The 12,622-nt window shown below is 40.2% G+C and overlaps 1 protein-coding gene across 5 annotated transcripts in view; it reads left to right on the forward strand.

Moving 5' to 3' along the window:
* Positions 1-12,622, forward strand: part of LOC144505132 (protein phosphatase 3 catalytic subunit alpha-like) — a 342,133-nt gene that overhangs the window by 58,916 nt on the left and 270,595 nt on the right. For 3 of the 5 annotated variants that reach the window (XM_078231022.1, XM_078231021.1, XM_078231024.1), the window contains exon 2: positions 9,192-9,230. The exons of the other annotated variants lie outside the window; for them this stretch is intronic. In XM_078231022.1, the coding sequence (XP_078087148.1) occupies positions 9,192-9,230 (39 nt within the window). The remainder of the gene's footprint in view (positions 1-9,191; positions 9,231-12,622) is intronic. 5 annotated transcript variants of the gene reach the window in all.

The following is a 12,622-nucleotide window of genomic DNA, read 5'->3' on the forward strand; positions in this document are numbered from 1 at the left end:
AAAAGTGGAAGTGGCAGACCCGAAGGAAGGTGCAAAGGTAATAATACTACACTGAAAATTCCTAGAGAAAATCGCAAATACCTGTCTAAAGTATGCCAAAAAGTGTGTATTTAGAACCTGTGAATGTTTATTGCTCCCCATCCAAAGGCTTTAATACCATCTTACAATTTGGTGTATATGCACACAAAACAGCATGGAATAAATGTGGGATAAAATTGCTATCTGAAACTGTTTTTATACAATTCTGCATAGAGAAATGTCTAAATTCAATGATTGTGCAACATGGTGAACTGTCATTCATACAAGAAAAACTGCACACTTCCTTGACTTTTTGTGCGCCATCATGTTTTACAATAACAATTTGTACTTGTATATTGCTTTTTGTATCGAAAAATGTCCTAAAGTGTTTCGCAGGGATGTAATTAAAGGGAAATTGACATTCAGCCAAAGAAGGAAATGTTAGGAAGAGTGTCTTAAAAAATTGGTTAACCTTACAATTTAACTCAGCAATTCACTCCAGCACCCTTGGGGTGCAAGCTGCATGCTTTGTTACCAACACACAGGAAGCGATGCAGGATGATCATATGAATGTCGCCAATGATGCACTATATTTTGTGACATACAAAAGTGGGCAGCTTTGTCCTTCTGCAGTTCATAATCATTAAAAAAAGTAAATGAAAATACTGAGCAATAAATCATTCATTTTTGATACATCTGAGAGAGTAGAGTGGCTGACACTACAGATGATCCCAATCTTAGCTACAAGACAAGGGAAGCATAACCAATGAGGGAGGAGATGGCCTTGTTTGCCACTGCTAGTTTAGTCTCCATTACATGGTCTCTGTTATTATTATTGGCTATAGGTGATCTTACAGAAAATGGCTTGACTCTGAACTCCACCTGTGTTGACCAGGAGACAATGGAGGTAATTTCGCCTGGTCATTGCTAGGGCTTGTAGATATGGTTGGTGATATAAAAGTGATTGTGACCAACCTGCCTCTGATGTCAATTTATCTTGTATGCTCTACGTTTGTTTTCATTCCAAATAAAAGCCATGAGAGGGCTGCTTTGAAAGCAAACCCCAAAGTTTACAGAAAAATTACCCTCCAAAAGAATAATTGTGTGTCGATAAAATTGTCCTTCCCATGTGCAATAATATTGTTGTCATTTAGGTCGGCACATTGGTTAACACTGCTGCCTCACAGCGCCAGGGACCCGGGTTCAATTCCTGGTTTGGTTCACTGTCTGTGCAGACTCCGCACATTCTTCCTGTGTCTGCATGGGTTTCCTCCAGCTGCTTTGGTTTCCTCCCACAATCTGAAAGACATACTAGTTAGATGCTAAATTCTCCCTCAGTGCATCTGAACAGGCACCAGAGTGTGTTGACTCAGGGATTTTCACAGTAAATTCATTGCAGTGTTAAAGTAAGTCTACTTATGACACTAATAAATAAATTTAAGGGTGGCATAGTGGTCAGCACTGCTGCCTCACAATGCCAGGTTCAATTGTGACCTTGGATGACTGTCTGTATGGAGTCCCCATGAGTGCGTGGGTTTCCTGCAGGTGCTCCAGTTTCCTCCCACAGTCAAAGATGTGCGGGTTAGGTGGATTGGCCATGCTAAATTGCCCCTTAGAGTCAGGGGGATTAGCAGGGTAATTACATGGGGTTACGGGTATAGCCCTAGATGGGATTGTTGTCAGTGCAGGCCTGATGGACCAAATGGCCTCTTTCTGCAATGTTGGGATTCTATGATTCTCATGCCCATTTTCAGTAGGATGACTTACAGCATGGAATATGGTAAGATTAATCACAAGGTCTTCATTCCAGAACCTAACCACTGTGCAAAAATGTTCTTCCTAATGTCGCCATTACTTCAATTAGCTGTCACCTTAAATTGGTGTCCTCCACTTCTTCCATTCATCAGTGAGAACAGGTTCTCACTATCTAGGTCCTTCTTGATTTTGCACCCCTTCACCAAATCTCCTTCCAACTTTCTCTTCTCTAAAGAGAACAACCCCAGCTCCTCTAATCAGTCATCACCCTGCCTCCACCAAACTTTCAGGCACTGCATTTCCAGTCCCAAACCACTCATTGTGTGAATAAGGTTCTTCTCACATCACATTTGCTTATTTTACAAGTCACTTTAAATCTGTGTTCTGTCATTCTTGATCATTTATGAGCAGGAACCGTTTCTCCTCATCTATTCTGTCCGGCCTTCTCCCATGATTTTGAACATCTTTATCAGATCACCTCTCGGCCACCTTCTCTCCAACGAGAACACCTCTCCACATAACTGAAGTTCTTCATCCCTGGAGCCATTCTTTTACGTCTTATGCACACTCTCCAATGCATTTACATCCTTCCTGTAGTGCGGTGCCCAAACTGTACGCAATATTCCAGTCGAGGTCTAAATGGTGTCTTGTATAAGTTCAGCATAACCTCCTTGCTTTTTATGCTCTATGCCCCTGTTAAAGCTCTGGATACTACATGCTTTGTTAACTGCACTCTCCACCTCTTCTGCCACCTTCAATGATCTATGGGCGGCATGGTAGCACAGTGGTTAGCACTGCTGCTTCACAGCTCCAGGGACCTGGGTTCGATTCCCGGCTTGGGTCACTGTCTGTGTGGAGTTTGCACATTCTCCTCGTGTCTACGTGGGTTTCTTCCGGGTGCTCCGGTTTCCTCCCACAGTCCAAAGATGTGCGGGTTAGGTCGATTGGCCATGCTAAAATTGCCCTTAGTGTCCTGGGATGTGTAGGTTAGAGGGATTAGTGGGTAAATATGTAGGGATATGGGGATAGGGCCTGGGTGGGATTGTGGTTGGTGCAGACTCGATGGGCCGAATGGCCTCTTTCTGTGCTGTAGGGGTTCTAAGACTCTTTCTAAGATTCTATGCCCTGACTGATGCCCCACATTCCTGGAACCATTATTGTAAACCTTTTATACAATCTTTCTAAAATGCTCTCACCCTTCCGAAAGTGCAGTGCCCAAAATTGGACACAATGGGCTGAATTTTGCAGGGCACTGTAGTCTCTGCCTCCCCACTCCAGCTGGCTAAAAGGTCAACTGGGGGCCGGGGGAACCTGACCATAATCCCCACAGTTGCCCACAGCACTTTAATGCTGGGAACAGCATCTGTCCTAATGACTGCAAGATGAAAAGCTTTGAAAACACATGTCTTTTTTCAGCAATCCTCAAATAACTGATTTTATTCAGATTTCATTCCTTTGCTATCAGTACAGCAGTTGTAGGTCTGAAGGTCACCTTGACTTTGTGGTAAAACTCTGATGATTGGTCAGAAGGATGTGGGTCAAAGTTTCTTTCTACTTCTTGCGGGCATATCTAAGCTGACTCAGTATAATGGAGGGTAGGCTGTATTGATAGATGTGCTGTCCTTTGGAGTAGATGTTAAAGTAATTAAGCCTCAAATGTCTGTTCAGATCACTGTAAAAAAAAATTAGTGATGTTTTTTCAAAGAAGGGCAGCGTGTTTTATTGTCCTGGCTGATATTTATTCTATTTATGGCATTATAAAAGCAGAATAACTAATCATTTGTTCACCCAGAGAAGCAACGTTGTACATTTTAATCTACCCACATAGTGCATACCCAACATGACAGGACTTCTTCTCTCTCTACTGCTGATATCCTTAATTGCCTTGGGAGGAGGGATTTTTTTTAACAAGGACTAATTATTTTCTTCAGGCTGTTGGAAGACCGATTTTGATTTTCATTTTGAACACGTGCTCCAATTTGGTAGCCGTTTTTGGTGATGACCTTTTGTCCTGGTTTAATGAAATAAATTGATAAAAACAGATTTTTAAAAAAGATTTCCTGAAGATATTGTTAGCACCAATTAAGGTGAAAACACAATGGCTGGGACTCTCCCAAAATAATTCCTGCCCGAGAGGCCGGCAGCATAGCACTGAGTGGGCCACTGCACATGAGCTGATCTGTCAGCGCGGAGATCGGCGCATGTGCAGAAGCCCTGCCCTGCCGGTCTCCTGATGGCTGGTCAGCCCCATGACCCCACGTTGCTGCTACTCCGACCCTCCCACCCCCTGATCGCTGGCCGCCTGAAGCTCTCCGGGCAAGCCCTGATGTCCTCCCCCGCCAGCCCCCAATATTTTCATGGTAGCTTTAAAAAAAAGTTTCTTTCAATTGATCTTAAACCGGTACAAAAGATAATCACCAAAACTGGTAATTTGGGCAAGTGCAGCCCTGTGATAAAGCAAAAAAATGGATTCCTTGCTCCATATTTGATATCACTTTAATAAATATTGGATGTAGATGCTGTTAGTAGATAGAACAAATCTTGCCTTATGACTTTTTAGATATAGAAATATATATTTGATTTTTCTGAGGATAGAAATTGTGTATATAAATGTCATACCAGCTTTCAATTGTTTATATTTTTCTTTTTTGTTCACACTTGGTGTTTTTTCACATCGTTTTGGTACTACAAAGTGAGGGGAAATCAAAAGGCAACTGGAAACCAAGACTCTCTCAGTCTCCTCCTGAATGAAAAGCATCCATTTTAGCATCAGCAGTGGAGCCAAACGTGTACTGTTTGGTCAAGGTGTGCTTGGTTGGGGACTCGTATGAGCTGTAGAATTAAACACTAACTTTCATTTGCTAGAAATATTATAAGGCTATAAGTGGCTCTTGTGCTGATTAAATACCGATGTTGAATACTTTAACGGGAATTTAATGTCATAGAAATAAATGGGTAAAATATGCACATGAATCATTTGCTCTTATCGTCCTTGCTTAAGTGGATTAGCTTGCAGTTTAAAATTATATCAAGCAGATCAAATACTGTCTAATGTAATTGAATCAATAACAGTTATGGGAGTTATGTGATGGAATAGTCTGGGTTAAGATTTAATATCAGAAAATATAAATATGTCACTTGATCCTATATATTAATTTTTTTCCCCATTATTTAAAAATAAAGTTCCACTTAAAATATTTATTTAGTGAAAAGAATTGAGAAATGAGATTTTGGCTGTTGCTAATCTCAATGGATAATTAGTTATTTAAATAAAAGATTTAAACTATTTTTATACAAAGATGCCTTTACAAAGCAGATAAAAGTTTGGTTAAAAGTTTCAGTTACCAGAAGAAAAAATGTTGATAGTTTGCGAGCTGCAGAGTGAATCTCTAATAACAGGAACATTAGGACTGGATTTTATGGCCTCCCTCAGGCATGTTTTTGGCAGAAGTGGCATGTAAAATATGACGGGTGGCAACCTGGACTGTCCCACATAATGCGGTAGGAGAACAGGAATTGGTCAGGAGAACAGGAACAGCTACAGATTTGAATTGTTTTTGTAAATGCAGGGTCGGATTTTCCACATTCGCCACGGCATGTTTTGCGGCAGCGGAGGTGGCCTGCCATTGGCCGGCAGTGGAATCTTCTGGTCCTGCTGCTCTCAGTGTTTTCTGTGGTTTGCACCCCCTGCTGCCAGGGAACACGTAGCAGGGGTTCACTCTTGGCAGACTGGAAGATCCGGCCAGCTTGAATGGCTGGGATATTCTGACCATAATGTTTTCCAAGCCATTTTTGTAACATGAATTGATTGCTCTGTGACTAATTACCCTTAGAGAATCAGCATTGGGCCTCCAATTTCATCATTGCTGCAGTTAGCGACAATTAAGGGGACTGAAGCAATTTCAGGTAAAGGTGCCAATAAATATTTGGTACTCACAGCTGCATTCTTACCTGCTCATGGGATCATGTTTGTTCTGTTGCTGAGAGGTCGCATCATACAGTATAGGGGTTACTCTTTGGAGTTTTCCACTATCACAACAGGAAGGATGCTGCCTGTGCTGTCATCTTAGATTCGGTCTCGGAAGAGGACCAAGATGACCAACCTGCAGTAGCCTGTTTATCATCAAATTGTAGTTGAACAGCAGACAGGGAACCAACAAGGATGTGCTGCTCAGAAGAAGTCACACAAGATCTATGGGCAGAGGCTCAGTTTCCCTGGCATGTCTGAACACTGGTGTACCAGGAGGCTCAGGATGCCACACCAGGTGATGGTGGATAGCAGCTTCCTATAATGTGCCAGACTTCGTAGCCACATGTTAACATTGGTTGGAAAAGTCACCACCTTACTGAACCTTTTTGCCTCCTAATTCTTTCAGGGTTTGTTACAGACCATACACAAATGCATAAGATGGGTGACTGAAGGCTTGTTTTTCGTCGATAAAATTTGTCAACTTTAGCACTGGGTGCTAGGCTTTGAGGTTCTGGCTGGTTTCCCAAAAATACAGGGTGCCATCAATTACAAACACATGGCAATCTGAACAACCTTAGAAAACCAACAGAATTTATCAACTGAAAGGGTTTTTACTGCATCAATGTGCTGGTGTTGCAGTCCAGAAAATATCTTTATAGGCAAGCATGCATACGATTCTCAGGCAGCTGCCATGATGTATGCATCCTGAGGAAGTCCAAGATCTCTGACCTCTTTGGAGATGGTAACAAAGTGAAAGCCTGATTGCTAGACAACAAGGGATTCCCACTGTAGATCAGAAATGCCAAAACTGAAGCCTGAGGATGTTTAATTGAACAGACCATGGGCATGCTGAAGATACACTTCAGGTTGACAGATCTGGAGGCACCCTTCAATATGCATTAGCCAAGATCTCCCAATGGTTTCAGTTTTTTGCCGGAGGAAGAATGAGAAGAGTTCAAATCTCCCTTACTCAACTAGAAAGAGGAGGAATAAAAAGAGGGGAGAATGATGAGCGTAACCATGCTCGACATGTGTAGTGGCAGCAGATTGCATATGGTCTGCTGATGTTCACCAATTTTCTTCATTAACACTGCCTGATGTACAGCATCTAGTTCCAAATTATCAGGGCATGCAGAGGACTGCCCTGTCTAATGTGGACTCTCCAATGTACCTGTCTCCACCTTCTCCACTTGTGAAGTGTGGGTTTCCAGCTGAAAACCCAGCTAACTACTTTTACTTGTCCCAGTGAAGTGTAAGTATTTGAGCTGGTGCATGGTCTGTCTGATTTGTGTGATGGTGCATCCCTGAGGAACTCTCCTGAGGAATCGTCATTGGTTGTTTCCACTTATTCCTTCAGCAGGTGGGAGGACCTTAGGGAGATAAAACACGAGTTCATCCTGGCAAGGTAAAAATGCTGCAGGTTATCATTTAAGAAGATGATCCTATTTCACTTGCTGTTGAAACCAAGTTGAAATGACAATGTGCTATATGATATATGGATGGCTTTTATTTAATTGAGTCACTCGGTAGATGAGGGATGCCTGTCTCTCAACTCCCAAATGCCAGGGATGACAAAACTCTACTTATCTTCAAAATCAGTTCCACTATGCCCAGCCAGTTGTGATATATTTGGAGGGTTACTCCCACGTTTCTCCCTCCTGCTGAAGTTCCACGTTCTCCTCTGTAAGAAAGAAGTGAAAGAAGCTGGGGATGTGAGGCAAGCGTAGAAAAAGGATTGGAGCACCTGAAGGGTAATTGGGTATGAGGAGTAAAGTAAAATGAGAGTAGGCTGGAGCAGACAAAGTGAGGGGTTGGGATGCTTTGCACAGCAGAATGTAACTGTAGGACCTGCTTAGGTTATTAAATTGCCTTCTGGACAGAATCCAAGAGTGTAATGTCGTGTTCCTGTGCTTTTTTTTCCATTAATATCATGCCTGCTGCTGATTATTGGACAGGTAGTCCAGAAGTGAAAATATATTGTGGCAGCTGATTCTGAAAAGCCAAGCAGATGTGTTGCACTTTAATTCTAGGTTTCCCATACACTTTTGCATGCTTTCACGTTTTGTGCATCATGAAGTTATAATCAGGACCCATGACCTTCATTATCCAAATTCCAGTCTTTTTCCTCACCAGGCATAGCTGGAAACCTGTGCATCTTCATTCTGAATAATTGCAGTGAATCTGCAGTCGCCAGTTCTGCTACCAACTTGGTCCATATGTTGATGACTCTGAAAAGAGTAACCTTCTAACCTCTAATCTAGTTTTAAACTATTGTAACTTTTATATATGTTCCTGGTTCTATCTAATTCAACTATCCAATTTTGTCTCTGCAAATGGTTAGGGTTTGAATGAGTTAAAATTGGGTCCATTAGCCTATCCTTATTGACACCTCAGTATCTTGAATACTTGAAAACATCAATCAAGTCTTCCTAAAATTTATACTCTAAGAGTATAGCTCTCTAAGCCTATCGTGGTAACTGGGTTTGTTTTTAGCTGCCAGTCTTGCAACACTCTGAACCTCTTCCAGGTTGTGAGTGAGGTGAACAAAACTGAACTACATATATATGTTGTACAAAACTTGTTAATTTTCTGAAAAAAAAGAATTATCTTAACTCTTAATAGTAAAAAAGATGGAGATTCATCTTTTAAGTTTGGATATGAATGTTGTAAGAATCTGAACTGAAATGTTTCTGGAATAAATAGATAATTTTATGTGTAAGATTCTAAAGGAATCATTGAAATGTGTCAACCTTTTGCCAGTAGTTAGTGCTTAAGGAGCAGTCTAAGATACGACGTACTGAACAATGAAATCAATTTCTAATCATGAGTGAGCCACAAGGTATGAAATTGCCATAAATAAAGAACGGCCTGCATAAATTATCTGAAAATCAATCTGTCTATGTGCTAAACATATGTTAGCTGTAAAATGGTTAAATATTTACAGGTTCTTTGAAGTGCGTCCTTTATTTGAAATACTCTGTTGCACTATATGTGATCAAGTGCATGCATTAAAATACAATCGAATACACAAATGTGTATACATAGGATATAGAATTTTAAGAAGTGTTACATAGTGGAAAATGAAAGGCTAAGTACATGGAACTCTTTTGCTAATCTTTTGTGTTCACTTAAGAAAATTTGGGAAGTAGAATTTTCAAACTTGTGAATTGCACTAATTTCAAAGAGATTTGGTTGAGAGAGCTGTAGTGGTTAATAATTTCAGCAGAGATAACAGTGAGAATTAAGGTAACGCAAATTAATGCTAACACCATTAAATATGATTCTACTGTGACATGTATCTTAAAATTGAACTGAGAAAAGTCAGTCAGAAACAGAAAATGCTGGAAAATCTCAGCAAGTCTGACAGCATCTGAGAGAGAATAGAGCTAAATTTGCGAGTCTGGATGTTCTGTTGAGATTTTTCCAGCCTTTTCTGTTTTTGTTTCAGATTCCGGCATCCGCAGTAATTTGGTTTTATCTGAGAAAAGTGAGTAATTGTCTGAAGGATTCATACAATGAATGGCAACTTTTGCTAAAGCAATTACAAAATGAGAGTGAAAATAGGTAAACAAGATGTATCACAATATGGTATTGCATGGGCTCTGATTTGATACAGCCAAGATACTTTTGAAAACATTGCTGTTGCAAAGTTAAATTGGATGCAGAGAGACATGGTGGGCTCAATGGGCTGAGTGGTCTCCTTCCATGCTGTAACTGGTCTATGATTCATGAACGTGAAAGGCATCGAGCGAGATTAAAAGAGGGGCAATGTGAATGATCCAGTTGTAAATTACTATACCAAGAATGCAATTAATTCCCATTTAAAAAAAGTAAACTGGGGGAGAAATGGTCCTTTTTTTTAACCATGAAGGAGAGTTATACAGTGGACTTGGAGAATCAAGATGAGATCGCAGTCGGGATTTCATGATCGGTAGGTGGCGAAATGATAGTGCTTGCTGCTGATCTCAAAGGAAAGCTGTCCGCAAAGATTTTGAAGTCTCTGGAGTTATCTATCTCCACACTCGAGCTATGACTGTAACACTACATTCTGCACCCTCTCCTTTCCTTCCCTGTGAATGGTATGCTTTGTCAATTTAGCGCACAAGAAACAATACTTTTCACTGTATATTAATACATGTGACAATAATAAATCAAATCAAAAAGTCAGAATGTTCTCTTTCACAACATTTAAATCTGCGTAAATCAAGGGGATCTCTAGGCACCCAGCATACCTAAGTCATCAAACAGATTAAGCAACTAACCATACTGAAGTATTCTCACAGACAAAACACCAGGAATTTTTCACTTTTGATTGAGTATTTTACAGAGAAAAAAATGATGGCTCAAGTATAAGCATGGCATTAAGGTAGAAGATGAAACATAACAAACTTAATTTGAAAATTTGTGTATTTTATAATTGAGAAATTTAACATTCTACGAATATACAATTAGTTGCAAGATTAGTTGTTCAAGACCAGTGACACTGTTCAACTGTAATTATAAACTTAGTATGCTGTTAAAAACAGTTATACCTCATTCACCAAGATGTAACTTTTTCAAGGAATTATACAGGCTAATAGAGTAAAAGTGAAACTTTTTGTGAGTTATGTGAGTTCTGCTTGGTTGCAAGAGCACACCCTACGGTGAAGCATAAAACTACTGGATTCAGAATTTTTATATTTAACTGCACACAAGTGGCCTCCAGAAGTTGCTGGCAGTTCCAGAGGAGTAATGATGGTGAATGCTGACAGTTTTGCTGTCATTACTAACACAAAATCTGGGCCAATACAACTGAAGAGGTCACACAAGCTAAATATATCTTCAGAATTACAAATTTGGAATTATTTATTTATGAGTAGACAATAAATTGGCACAGTTCTTACTAATTCAAGTGAAACTTTAATAATGAAAATGGCCTGATACCCAAGTCGAAGGGATGCTCAAGTTTGAGGGGATGGTGATGATCAAAATTATTTTTTAATTTTAACATGTTAATCAATTTGCTGAAATGGACTTGGGAAGCATTCAGCAACCAGAGGTGCTAATGTAAAACAAAAGAGACAGAGTAGTTTAAATGAGAATTATGCGTCTGTCTTCCCCCACTATGACAATTTTGTGGTTCCAGCCTGACATCCTCTCATTGATGCTTCTATTTTTATCTAACTCTTCTGCTGCTCCAAAGGAGAACACAGTGCTCATAAATTTCTCATTTCATAGAAGTATTGCAAGATTCTTACCCACAGCATGCAGCACAGTTTGATCTCTTATGGTGATAGCAACGTGGACTGGGAAGGATCTAGAGAAGTGATGAGCAGCTAACAGGAGGACACTGGCTCCTTGAATTGGGAGGTGTGGGAGGAGGGTGAACAGTGCAAGCATAAACTATAGGAGATAAGGTGCCAGTCTGAAATGGGAGCAATGAGAAGGGTTGAGGTGAAATTGGGAGAGAAATCTGAGGGCAATAATTTGGAGTGGCAAGAGTATCAATGTGAAGTGAGGGTCAGGTAAAAGAATGTCTGCATGAAATGAGGGAAAGCTGGGTGAGGAGCCAGATCAACTCAGAAGGGAGGGATTTTAATATTAACTCAACAATAGTCAGATTTGGGAATGTGCCTTCAAATTCTCCACAAAGTGAGAGGAAATCGTAGTAATTTTGCCAACAGCCCTTTCCAATTTCTGATTACATTATTAATGGTCAGAAGGTCTTAAGATACTTTTGATGTATGCAATTTAGCATCTATTACTATTATATATAATGCATAACATCAGTCACAATAATGAACATAAGAAGTGTAAGTATAAGCAGTTGTAGATTTTATGGCCCCTCAAGCCTGCTTCACTATTTAATATGATCGTGGCTGACTTTCAGCCACAACTCGAGTATCCTGCCTGTTCACCATATCCGTTCATTCCCTGACTGATCAAAAATCTGTCCATCATGGGCTTAAATATATTCAACGAAGGAGAATTCACAACCCCCCCAGGATTGAGAATTCCAAAGATTTCCACAAGTAAGTGAAGAAATTTCGCATCATCTTAGTCTTAGATGGCCACCCCTTATCCTGAAACTGCCTTAGTGTTCTAATTCCCCAATGTGAAGCACACAGAGCAGTTAGAATATGACGTGCACACTGATTTGATGCCAGCGTATATGCAACAATTCTTTTAATTGTTCAGAATTTCACCGCATTCGTTGGAGTCAATTGTAACTACTAACAAAATTATTTTAATCTGTGGAATCTTTCCAGAATAAATAATTTTTGGTTTCAAAGGATTTTAAAATATGATCAAGAGTTCGGAGTTACTTGAGGCAATATGCTCACCCCACCACCGCCGTGATTATGTCCTCCAGTATTTCCTATATCTGCCACTGTGCAACAAAAAACACTTCATGCGCAATTCTTTTTTCTGCACTGTATAATTTTGATAAATCTGTAGTTTCAGTATCAGAAAGCCCAGGTGTCACTGCTGTTTGAAAATAACTACTGTCTTCACATTTCAGAAGGTAAAGTAGGTTTAAATTGGCAGGAAATTGATCCCAAAACACTAGCGTGAGTCTTAGAATCCTATTTAATAAGAACAGAACTTTACTCATTTCACCCCTCACTTAAGAAGCTCAACACCATCCAAGCATCCCCCTTGATTGGCATCCCATTCACCACCTTAAACATTCAGTCCCACCACCACCAACGCACAACGGCAGCAGTGTGTACCTTATACAAGTTGCACTGCAGCAACTCATCAAACCTCTTTTTACAGCACCTTCCAAACCAGGATCTTTACCATGTAAAAGGACAAGAGCAGCAACATGGGAGCATCACCACCTGTAAGTTCCCCTCCAAGACGTACAACATCCTGACTTGGAACTATTTCACCGTT

The sequence above is a fragment of the Mustelus asterias genome, chromosome 16 (genome assembly GCF_964213995.1).
Source record: "Mustelus asterias chromosome 16, sMusAst1.hap1.1, whole genome shotgun sequence".
NCBI lineage: Eukaryota > Metazoa > Chordata > Chondrichthyes > Carcharhiniformes > Triakidae > Mustelus > Mustelus asterias.